Here is a 12,956-nt window from a genome sequence, read left to right as displayed (position 1 = left end):
GGGAAAGGGGCCAGGCACTCTCAAGTGAACACATTCCCTCTCTCTCTCTCTCTCTCTCTTCAGTCTGTATACTATAAAAAGGCTTTTAAACAGCCAGGATGTTCTGCTGTCCTAAAGCAGCTCCGACCATGTTGTTACCGTCGTGTTACCGGGCATATTTGAACTTTCTTATTGTGTTGTTTTTGAGTGGTGCAACCACTCCAAGGAACGGCAATGTCCGTGTTCACCTGTGTGTTCTCCTATGTGACGTTAACCTACCTAATACGTATGTGACTATGAGCACCAGTATGAGTACCAGTAGGGGCGCTGTTGTGCCAGGAACAGAGAGAGAGATAGTGCTGCACTGTTGCCTGCTAATGAGAGAGAGAGAGAGAGAGAGGAGGGTGTGATTTTTTTTTTCTTGATCATACAGCGTCACACTAATCCAAAGTAGCAGACGGTACGTCAAAGCTCACTGTACGTCTGCTGTATGTTGAACATTCAGAAAAATGTTGAACATTTTTGTACAGTACATTTGTGTACTTCCAATGTTCGATACTTTTATTTTTCCACTACATCGGAGACAAATATTGTACCTTTACTCCACTACATTTATTTGATCACTTTAGTTACTATGTTACTTTGTAGATTGGGATTATCATATGTAGACCACATAATAGGCCTACGTTACCCACGTCACCTCTATATACATTTCGGCCAAATACAAGATTTTTATACATTTGAAAACTTGGGACAAAAATGGGACATTCTGTATAATGAGTACTTTTGGTACTTTTGGTATTTAACCCATTCTGGGCGGGCGGGGAACCCCTTTTGGTGTTTTAAGCATTACGTTAAACTTTAGGTGTTGAAAAATAGCAGATCTACAAGCAGTGAACTTGTGTAGGTCTGCTATTTTTTTTAAATCGTTCAAATGTGCCTCAAGTCTTTCCGAAAATTGTCCTGATTTAGAAAACTTTTTTTTTTTTTTTTTTTCGACGTCAGGCCTGAATGGGTTAAGGTACATTTTGACGCCAATACTCTTGTACTTTTACTCAAGTATACACTTTGAATTCCGGACTGATGCGTGACTCGTTTATCTCCCCCCCCCCCCCCCCCACACACACACACACACACACACACACACACACACACACACACACACAGCTGGACACAGTGGCGCTGGTGGACATCGTCACGGCCATACCGCCCATCAGCCCTCGGTTCGGCGGCGCCCTCAACCTGACGCTGACCGTCACGCCGGACATCGCCAACGGAGAGATCGGCTTCCTCAGCAACAGCACCGTGGTGGTGCACGAGCCCGAGGACGCCAACACCAGCACGGTATGTATATACGACACATTAAGGCCTGGAACGCATCTGTGTCGCCTTGTGGCGTTTCAACCACTTTTAACCATCGTTTATAAAACTTTAGCTGTTGAAAGAAAAATCTGAAAATCTTGAAAACGTGAGCGCAAATCTTAGAATATATAGATTCTTTCACTGCATATTTCACTCGTATCTTTGCTTACGAGTTTGGACTCAGCTTGGACTCCTCGTACATAGAAGGAAGCATGAGGTCATGCTTCGTTGTCTGGTCCAGCCAATGGCCAACTGCGCCCCAAATGGATCTAGAAATATGGCGACTTATATACAGTGCAAGGAATTACAGGCTTCATTTTATGTCCATGTTAGACCCGGGGAACGCTTTGTGTCCATATTCTCTTTACAGTCTATGGTTTTCCCCACACAGTTTTCCCTCCCGCTGCGGCGCGACGGCACGGACGGCCGGGCGGAGGTGTTCTGGAGCCTCCAGCCAATGGGAGAGAACCAGGAAGACGTGACGCGCGACGACCTGGACCCCCTGAGCGGCTCGGTGGTCTTCCTCTCCGGGCAGAGCGACGCCGCCATCAACTTCACCGTCATGGCCGACGACGTCCCCGAGGTCAACGAGACCCTGCTGTTGACCCTGGACAGGTAACGGTATAGTATAGGTACCTAAGAACCTTTAGAAACCTCTAGGTACCTCTAGGTGTCAGGCCGGTAGTAAGGAAGGGAACACCACTGTAGGAGGAGGAGGAGGAGGAGGAGGAGGACGGAAATGACCATGAGACGTTTGGGATGTGATTTGACCGGGGAATGTACAGTTAGATGGTGGGAAAACGTACCACATTCAATTGTATACTTGAGTAAAAGTATGGATATACTGCGATCATGTAGAAACACTCTCCATCAGGGTTGTCCCCGATCGGATCACGTGATCGGAAATCGGGGCGGATCACGTCATTTTCACACGATCGGGAGCAAAAATACGTGATCGGGGTCATCCTTAGTATCAATATTAAATCCATATCATGATATTAGACTGGATATTGTCTGTGATTTTGGATAAGTGTTCTCTAAAAAGTATAAATATCCAAATGATTGCTAGAAGAGATGGATTGTCAATGGATTCTGTTACTATTGGGTATGCTAAATAACATCCTAAAATGTCTGGAAAATCCAAGTTCTGGAAAGGCATCATTTTCAAGATGGCGTCCACAGTGGCTTAACACGTCCTGTGTGTACCATAAACCTTGCACGGAATGCATTACAATAGAGTACCGTAATAGACAGCGTATCAATAACTTAAAGGGACACTTCACCCTTTTTGCAAAAAAATATATGTTAATGACGTTTAGGAGCTTTAGAACACTTTCCTGGGGGTCTTTATGTGTGTAATATGTGGTTTTAGATATTTTAGATTGTAGCAGTGAGCCTGTTGTCTCTGATGTCATGGACACTGGGCTCACTTCCTTCCTGGACTACATGTTGTCTCAGTAAGACAGCTCTCCCCCCTATCCACAAGGAGGAGCAGTGCACCAAAGAATTATGGGAATTGTAGTCCAGGAAGGTAGTGAGACCAGTGTCCATGACATCAGAGACAACAGGCTCACTGCTACAATCTAAAATATCTAAAACCACATATTACACACATAAATACCCCCAGGAAAGTGATCTAAAGCTTCTAAACGTCATTAACATATATTTTTTTGCAAAAAGGGTGAAGTGTCCCTTTAACACCCCCTCTTGCATTTACCTTGAAAAATTAAATAAAATACAACACTGTTACTGCGAGAGTGAGGTCTAGCCAACACCAACTCGGGATTTCTGGATCTCTGCCCTCCACAATTTCCTATCCAACATCAGGTTCTTGAGCTCTGTAGTGTAGGTGGTACGTTTCTTTCCCCTCCTGGCTTTGCCCTGTGGTTGGCTCCCATAGGGTCAACTTAACTTGCCTCCAGTCCTGGGTGCCTGACGCAGTGCCCTGCCAGCCTCATCCTTCTCTCTCTGACTTTGTCCGTGACGCGTGGTAGATCCCCATAGAGGTCCACATTTCGTAGCATTCTTGTGTAGACTCCATCCAGGTATTTTCCCCTGTTGTACTGTGAGGGTCTATGCATACAGCAGTACCTACTGACTCCACAGTAGCTATGAACAGCCGCCTCTTAAAAGAAATGATCAATGGACAATGGTTTCCCTTTCCCATGTTGACAAAAACAGTGCACTTCTAAGTGCCGAACGCGAACATGTCCTGAGCAAACATCTTTCGCTTGATGCAAAATGCTAAAAATAAAAAACTTCAACAAGTGCAATATTAAATCCCAGTTTATACTGTAGGTATTTTAAGCCCCCGGCAGACATCATGCATGCCATCTTGAAAAGGATGCCTTTCCAGAACGTAGATTTTCCTAAATGTTATTTATTTAGCATGCCCAATAGTAACAGGAATTGTATTCTATCAATTGTTTGCGGTTTCAACCTAACTTATCTAATATTGGATTCATTGCAAGCAGACCACTAGGGGGTGAGCCCAACTCGTCCGCGATGGTTTTTGAAAACCTTATGCCCATACCTACAGTAACGGCACGTAAACAAATCTAAAACTGGTCACCTAGTGCACACTGTTGATGATTGTGGCCCGAATTCCCTCCCAGCTAAATATTTGCATTTGAGATGTAGTGGAGTAGAAGTATTGACCATCTTAAATACTCCACTAGTATACTAGCAATACCTCAAAAATGTACAGTACTTGAGTAAATGTACGTGGTTACTTCCCACGCACTAGAGTAGACTAGATTAGATGGAATCCCAAGATCCAAGTTAACATTATTCTGGTCATTTCAGTAGCTACAAGAAACGCAGGAAAGCAAAATATCCTCATGATGTCAATCTCCAAAGCCTCAATAACATTAACATCACAGCGACAACGGAATGATTTTGCCATTTTTAGGGTGCACATAGTACTCTTTTGATAAGAGTCAGGCCTGACTCGATATGTGATATCCAGGCCTGGGCTCGATATGTGATATCCAGGCCTGGGCTCGATATGTGATATCCAGGCCTGGGCTCGATATGTGATATCCAGGCCTGGGCTCGATATGTGATATCCAGGCCTGGGCTCGATATGTGATATCCAGGCCTGGGCTCGATATGTGATATCCAGGCCTGGGCTCGATATGTGATATCCAGGCCTGGGCTCGATATGTGATATCCAGGCCTGGGCTCGATATGTGATATCCAGGCCTGGGCTCGATATGTGATATCCAGGCCTGGGCTCGATATGTGATATCCAGGCCTGGGCTCGATATGTGATATCCAGGCCTGGGCTCGATATGTGATATCCAGGCCTGGGCTCGATATGTGATATCCAGGCCTGGGCTCGATATGTGATATCCAGGCCTGGCCCTTCACAATATCGTGATGACGGACATCATGGAAAGGGCCAGGTCGCCGTTATTCAATTCCAGTATGGTTCCAGTGTATAATATGTACTGTGCATTCGTGCGTGCGCTGTGCATACTAGTCTACGTGTTGCATGTTGCGAGCGTGCGTGCTAAGTCAGACCTTAGAACCTTAGAATGCGTGTGAAGTTGTGACGATGATGAGAACGGAGGCTGTTCTTTCCTCCCACCTCCACGACGACGACGCGGCGGGGCTGCAGAGTGAAGACTGCACGCTTTATAGTGTACTTCGGGTAAGTAGGCAGAGAGAGAGAGAGAGAGAGAGAGTGTGTGTGTCTAGCGAGCCCCACTGCATGGCTCTCCTTTGTGTGCCGCGTGTGAACCAGGGGCTTTGTTTATCAGAGAAGGGCCCACTTCAGGAGCTCTTCTGGGGCCTTTTTGGTGGTGGTGGTGGTTTGGTGGTGGTGGTGGTGGTGGTGGTGGCATGGCCGTGCATGGACTTGAGGTGAGGTGGAGGAATGAGAACGGTTTGCTCAAGTAAAAGCGCAGCAATGCACCAACGTGGAAATACTTTACTTGAGCAAAAAGGTCGTGTGTGTGTGTGTGTGTGTGTGTGTGTGTGTGTGTGTGTGTGTGTGTGTGTGTGTGTGTGTGTGTGTGTGTGTGGGGATGGCTAGTAAACGGAGAATCTTCTTTTGTGCATTTCACCCCTGAAATGGCGCCACTGTTCGGTGTGTGCATGCAAGAGGGCCGCTTGTTTGGAGTGCTCTTCAATCCTGTCCTGTGTTTGTTTCTAATTTACTTGCTCTGTGGTGCTCCTCTTGGCTGAGGTTTCCTCTCAACGCACGCACGCACACGCACACACACGGACACACACAGACCCCTGCAGAGATGGTGGAGTGGGGGTTGATTGACACGGTTAATAAGAGTGGTCTAAACAGCAAAGGCCTTTAACCCATTCTGGGCGGGGGCCCGTTTTGGTGTTGGCATTACGTTATGCTTTAGCTATTTAAAAACAGCAGATCTGCAAGCTCATAGCGCGCCACCGAGTGGCGCGCTACGAGCTTGTAGGTCTGCTATTTTTGAAAAATCGAAGAACGACTGACATTTTTTAGAATCTGATCTCGGGTCAGAATGGGTTAATCAGACCAGCGTGTGTCCAGTGGAAACCTCGTGTGAATCTGATCACAGGTCAGAATGGGTTAAGCATATATGGGCCGCCCGGGGCCGGCAAGGCAGGCAGCGCTGAATGACCATGAGCACAATACAAAGGAATGCTGCTGATTAACATGTTTCCACGTTAACCCACCGAGTGGCGCGCTACGAGCTTGTGGCTCTGCTATTTTCCAATAGCTAAAGCACGACATGATGCCAACACCAAAAGGGGTTCCCGCCCCCAAAATGGGTTAAACAAAGTGAAGTGAAAGTGGCTAAGACTTGGAGTGTGCGTGGTCTAGTACGTATCGACACGACGACATGCATTGACAAGAGCTTGCGACTGTCTCTAAATAATGCAGTATATAGGTCGATTGGAACGCGCCGTGCATTCAATTCCCTGAAATGTAAACGCACGGCGGGCCACGGTAATTATGACGTTCACCTTTTAGGAAAGGAGAAACATATAGTGATTTAAATACATATACAAAGTCGTTTGGACATTGTGTCGTGACCAAGGAAACTAACTGTGTGTGTGTGTGTGTGTGTGTGTGTGTGTGTGTGTGTGTGTGTGTGTGTGTGTGTCTGTGTGTGCATGTGTGTCTGTCTGTGTGTGTGTGTGTGTGTGTGTGTGTGTGTGTGTGTGTGTGTGTGTGTGTGTGTGTGTGTGTGTGTGTGTCTGTCTGTGTGTGTGTGTGTGTGTGTGTGTGTGTGTGTGTGCGCAGGACTAACGCGGAGAACCAGGTGTTGAAGGCAGGCTTCACCAGCAGACAGGTTGTGATCGTGGAGAACGACGACCCAGGTGGGGTGTTTGAGTTCTCTCCGTACTCCAGAGGACCCTGGGTCATCAGCGTAAGACCACCCCTCAACTGAAAACACCATATAGAACTGTCTGTATGTGACCGTATGTTAGGACCCTCATGGGTCATCAGCGTAAGACCACCCCTCAAATGAAAACACTATATAGAACTGTCTGTATATATGACTTCATGTTATCATCTGCTGGGACCGTGGAAGTGTGTGCTATAGCAGTTTGTTCTCAAAGTGGGACCCGGGGACCCCCGTTGGAGTAGTTGGCTGATGGCGTATACCCTATAGCCTCTAGGGGGGGCCGAATATGTCCGTAGATACAAACAAATTAACCCGTTTTGACCTGAGATCAGATTCTTAAAAGTGTCTTCTACATCCTGACAGTTTTCGGAACAAAATCCATGTTTCCGTGTCAGTCGTTCTTCGATTTCTTCAAAAATAGCAGAACTATACAAGCTCGCAGCGCGCCACTCGGTGGCGCGCTACGAGCTTGTAGATCTGCTATTTTCCAATAGCTAAAGCATAGCACATATAACGCTAACACCAAAAGGGGGTTCCCGGTCCAAGTTATAACGGCCAACTTCTGAATGGATCAGCTGGTCGATGTCAACGACCTCCCTTTGAGAACCCCGTTACGAATAGTCATAATTAAAGGTATATTCAGTGATTTCACTTAATTCAAAGATCACTTATTTTTTTGTTTTGTTGTGATAATCCTCTCTACTATAGAGTGTGCTGACCATATAAGGAGTTCCTCCCTGTATCCCAGTTAACCCCTGGGGGTCAAAAAAAAACAACCTTAGGTTTCGTTTTTGGCTCTCTATCCTGATTGGATGAAAGGCTTAATTGCCACCTAGCCAAAAACGAAACCTAAGGTTTTTTTTAGTGAAATCACTGAATATACCTTTAAAAAAAGAGCAAAAAAAAAAACGTTCAGAAACCCCAGGTGTGACCAGAATGTCGCCCCCTTCTGCCCTGTAAAGGAAGGGGAGGCGGTGGAGCTGCACGTGGTGCGCGCCCAGGGCCAGCTGCTCAAGCAGCTGGTGCGCTACGCCGTCACGCCCGCCGCGGGCAACGCCGAGTTCTACGGCGCCACGGGCATCCTGGAGTTCAAGCCGGGCGAGCGGGAGGTGGTGGTGGCGCTGGTGGCGCGGCCCGACGGCGTGCCGGAGGTATGGAGAGGCATTGGGTTTTGTTGATTTTTATTGAACACGTTATTCGGTTGTTGGACGGGTAAAACGGCACGCGGTGCAGTCTGACATTAAAGGAGAATTCCATGCTAGAACGCTTTCTTATCTTTCTTACCTTTCTTTGTAGTCGTTACGTCACCAACAAAGAGGTCCAGGTGTTTTTTTTGTGCAAAAACTCCTTATTGGCTATTTTCCCTACCACAAGCCCTCAATGAATTGCATTGCATTGAATGGGAATTGAATGGGGCTATGGGGTGTTATGCTAGTTCGCTTATTTCCATCGAAATAAGTAGTAAAGTGTGCGGCTTGGGATATTATTTACATTATGAAGAGAGGATATATACAAAGAAATTATAATTTTGAGCAATGGAAATAACTCGAATTAGCACAACACCCCATAGCCCCATTCAATTCCCATTCAATGCAATTAATTGAGGGCTTATGGTAGGGGAAATAGCCAATAAAGGAGCTTTTTTGCGCAAAATAACACCTGGACCTCTTTGGTGGGGACGTAACAACTACAAAGAAAGGTATAAGAAAGCCTTTTAGTATGGAATTCTCCTTTTAGCGCTAAAAAAGGATGACACGAAAAAAAGTCCTGTGAAATCTTTTGAAAGAAAACCAGTGATACACAATCCTTTAATGGATGTGTTTAACCCTCGCGGGTTAAATTTAAGAAAGCAAGTATGTATAAACCGCAGGTTTGACTATAATGATTGCATGCGTGTGTCGTTGAACTAAACCTAAGGTGGAGCTATAAGTGAGTTATTCTGTAGTGGTGGCCCGTGATTATACACTTTTCATGCCCTATACGGAGAAACTTGATGTATAAATGTATATGTGTCGGCTTGATGAGTCTCAAAACTGCATAATTATGCTGCTATGTTATGTAACCCCAGCTTCAGTAGCACTAGGTACCGCGCTCTTCTCACTGGTATGAATGTTTATTGTAAAAGTGTGTGTGTGTGTGTGTGTGTGTGTGTGTGTGTGTGTGTGCGCGCGCAGCTGGACGAGACCTTCTCGGTGGTCCTCAGCAGCCACAGCACCCCGGCCAGTCGCCTGGGCGGCCACCGGGAGGTGAGCATCACGGTGAGGCAGAGCGACGACCCGCACGGCGTGGTCCACTTCCCGCGGCCCGCTCTGAGCCGCGCCGTCGACGAGGCCACGGGGACACACGACGACACACGCCCAGGTGTGCAGCACACACACACACACACACACACACGCCGTCCTCACACACACAGACACACACACACACCAACACACTTCATTTGGACGGCACACGTTGATTTAGTTCAGTCACAGCCTAGTCTGGGCTGGCCTGACGGCGTGTCGCGGGTTCGACTCCCGATTCCCCCCCCCCCCCCCCCCATCGCTCTTCCCCTATCCTGTCAGTCTACTTTCAACCTAGCGATAAAATGCAGGGAAACCCCCCCCCCCCCCCCCCAAAAAAAATTCTAAGTCAATTTACTGTATAGTCATTGACTAAAATCCACAGTCAATTCCACACGCGTTTTTTTTTTTATCAAATAAAAATGGTATACCATAATGGCTCTCCTCCTCCCTCCGTGCATATAACACAGCGGTGTATCCAGTGGCGAGGACCGGGGGCCGCTTCGGACGGGTGTCTGTCTCCTGGGCGCTGGAGCCCGCCCTGACCGGAGACGTGCACCCTGTCCGGGGAGACGTCGTCTTCGAGGACGGAGAGCACCTGAAGAACATCACCCTGTTCTCCGTACCTGACCAGGTTACAGTATAAACCCTATATAGAGCAGAGGGAGCCTATAGCCAATGACCTGCTTATCCCATTCTGACCTGAGATCAGATTCTAAAAAGTCTTCTCTACATCCTGACAGTTTTCTGAAAAAAGCTACGTTTCCGTGTCAGTCGATTTTTCAAAAATAGCAGACCTGCAAGCTCTCATAGCGCGCCACCGAGTGGCGCGCTATGAGCTTGCAGGTCAAATATATGTAAACGACATGACATCAGATTGTGACTGCAACTTGTTCCTGTTCGCAGATGACTGCTGGTCTCGGACAGGAACAAACTGCAGGTTGAAAAGGCCCTCAGCTCTGAACTAGGATCTGCACCTGGCTCGCTGATAACAAACTATCTCTTTACACCTGGGAAAAACTGAATCCATTCTCTTCGGATCAAATAGTAATCCCAGCAAGGCAGGGCAGATGGCTTCTTGGTTAGAGTGGGTGACAACATTATCACACGTAAATGAAAATATGAAATTACCTACCTATAGTTCCATCCTGGAGGCCAATCTTTCCGGTGATAAAATGGCCACCAACGTAATCAAAAAAGTCAATCAAAGAGCAAGATTCCTTTACAGGATCTCCTCACTGGTCAACAAAAACACCTTGAAGACCATAACACAATCCATGCCCGTACACTACAATAGAAATGCAAACCAGTGGCCAGCGTTTCTATTGTAAAAAAAAAAAAAAAGGCCTTTTCAGGTCATTTAACCACTTCAACCCTCGATACCTAATGCACTTGACCTTTGGCTACATGTGCACTGTGTGCTCTTTGTCTCCCTCTATATATTTGACACATCAGAGAGAACAATGTATGCTGCAGTATATACTGTAAATCGCCTACATGACATTGTTCTGTTTTGTTTGGTTTGGTGTATAATGTATACGTGAATGCAGATCCCAGAGGAGATGGAGAGCTTCACCATCACCCTGCTGAACGCTACTGGAGGAGCGCGGCTGGGAGACCACCTCAATGCCACCTTAAACGTCAACAAGAACGACGACCCCATCTACTTTGCCGGTAAAAAACACCTCTCATAGTTTTAACCCATTCTGACCCGAGATCAGATTTAAAAAAAAAAAGGTCTTCTACCTCCTGACAGTTTTCCATTCTGACCTGAGATCAGATTCTAAAAATGTCTTCTATACGTCAAGTCGCTCTTCGAATTTTCAAAAATAGCAGATGTACAAGCTCGCAGCGCGCCACTCGGTGGCGCGCTGCGAGCTTGTAGATCTGCTATTTCCCAATAGCTAAATCATAACGTAATGCTAACACCAAAAGGGGTTCCCGCCCCCAAAATGGGTTAAGCAAATGACCGACAAATGTCCAAGTTATTTGACGCAGTCGGCGCACCAGCTTGGACCCGATGCATCGCCGTCTTTGTTGTAGTTTGAACATTGATTGATTAAATGATCGATTTAATTTAATAATTGAATAATTTATTTCAAATGAATTCAAAAGGGATACAGAGGATTCAGACACAAGAAAGCCAGCAGACTTGTTTCCATCGTGGGGGAAGTGTGAAACAATATTGTCATGTGTACTCAAAACAACTGAATCTAAAGCGTTAAATGGTCCTTCAGAAGCTGTGGGAGATCATTTGGAATCACAATCATTAACGTTTTTGTCCTTCTCTCAATCTCCCTTTCTGTCTCTCTCCCATCCCTCTCCCTCTCTCTCCCTCCCCCTCCTCCCTCTCCCTCTCCCTCTCCCTCTCCCTCTCCCTCTCCCTCTCCCTCTCCCTCTCCCTCTCCCCCCCTCCCCCTCCTCCCTCTCCCTCTCCCTCTCCCTCTCCCTCTCCCTCTCCCTCTCCCTCTCCCTCTCCCTCTCCCTCTCTCCCCCTCCTCCCTCTCCCTCTCCCTCTCTCTCCCTCCCCCTCCTCCCTCTCCCTCTCCCTCTCCCTCTCCCTCTCCCTCTCCCTCTCCCTCTCCCTCTCCCTCTCCCTCTCCCCCCCTCCCCCTCCTCCCTCTCCCTCTCCCTCTCCCTCTCCCTCTCCCTCTCCCTCTCCCTCTCCCTCTCCCTCTCCCTCTCCCTCTCCCTCTCTCTATCTCCCTCTCCTCCATCTGCCCCTCCTCCATCTCCCCCTCCTCCATCTCCCCCTCCTCCATCTCCCCCTCTCCATCTCTCTCCATCTCTCCCTCTCCCTCTCCCTCTCCCTCTCCCTCTCTATCTCCATCTCCCCCTCCTCCATCTCTCTCCATCTCTCCCCCTCTCCCTCTCCCCCTCCCTCTCTCTATCTCCCTCTCCCTCTCCTCCATTCTCTCTATCTCCCTCTCCCTCTCCTCCATCTCCCCCTCCTCCATCTCCCCCTCCTCCCTCTCTCCCTCCCTCTCCCTCTCCCCCTCCCTCTCCCTCTCTCTATCTCCCTCTCCCTCTCCTCCATCTCCCCCTCCTCCATCTCCCCCTCCTCCCTCTCTCCCTCTCTCTCCTCCATCTCTCTCCCTCTCCCTCCCCCTCTCCCTCTCTCTCTCATGTCGTCTCCCTTCTCAGAACCCGCGGTCGTATGGATCCAGGAGGGGGGCGTGGCCAACTTCACCGTGATCAGGGCGGGGCGGGTGGACTCTGTCGCCACGGTGATGTACCGCGTGGAGTACGTGGGCGACGCCACGCCGGGCGACCTGGCGGCGGCGGCGAGCAACGAGTCGCTGACGATGCAGCTGGTGTACGACGTGGGAGAGTGGACGAAGAACGTGTCGGTGGTCGCCGAGGACGACGACGTCCCCGAGACGGACGAACCCTTCTACATCGTCCTCTACAACGCCACAGGTCAGAGCTAACCCGTTCTGACCTGAGATCAGATTCATACGATGGTTTCCACTGGACACACACACACTGGTCTGATTGACCCATTCTGACCTGAGATCAGATTCTAAAAAAAAATCAGTCGTTCTTCGATTTTTCAAAAAATAGCAGACCCACAAGCTCGTAGCGCGCCACTCGGTGGCGCGCTATGAGCTTGTAGATCTGCTATTTTTCAATAGCTAAAGCACGACATGATGCTAACACCAAGATGGGTTCCCGTTCAGAATGGGCTAAATGAATAGTGTCGCTGTCGGCCAGAAACCTTGTATCTCCATTAGTGGGTTTTTTTGTTTTTGTTTTCGTAAATAAATGCCCTGCTTGATCCAGAGCATGTGAGCGGCGCTACCCTCCCACGCCTCGGCGCTCGTCTTATGCTCTGACTTGATCGTACTACAGCGTCACGCTAAATGTAGCACGTCTACAAGCGTTCTAGCATAGCGTAGGATGCAGTGTTGTTCTCGTCGACTTTAAAACTAAGACGAAGAATGTCCGTCGACTACCTTTTTTCACTGACAAAAACTAAACGGAA

General features: G+C 48.0%; 1 protein-coding gene across 1 annotated transcript in view; it reads left to right on the top strand.

The window, feature by feature from the left end:
• The window catches only part of adgrv1 (adhesion G protein-coupled receptor V1), a 306,098-nt gene that overhangs the window by 56,782 nt on the left and 236,360 nt on the right, over positions 1–12,956 (top strand). The window contains 9 exon segments of the mRNA XM_080765672.1: positions 1,147–1,323; positions 1,733–1,956; positions 4,964–4,996; positions 6,584–6,710; positions 7,652–7,840; positions 8,864–9,050; positions 9,442–9,605; positions 10,522–10,645; positions 12,116–12,391. Coding sequence (XP_080621798.1) covers positions 1,147–1,323; positions 1,733–1,956; positions 4,964–4,996; positions 6,584–6,710; positions 7,652–7,840; positions 8,864–9,050; positions 9,442–9,605; positions 10,522–10,645; positions 12,116–12,391 — 1,501 coding nt within the window.

This window comes from Protomyctophum bolini (assembly GCF_963924005.1).
Source record: "Protomyctophum bolini genome assembly, chromosome: 6".
NCBI lineage: Eukaryota > Metazoa > Chordata > Actinopteri > Myctophiformes > Myctophidae > Protomyctophum > Protomyctophum bolini.
The sequence above is the reverse complement of the archived record's forward strand: the minus strand, read 5'-3'. Positions and strand labels throughout refer to the sequence as shown.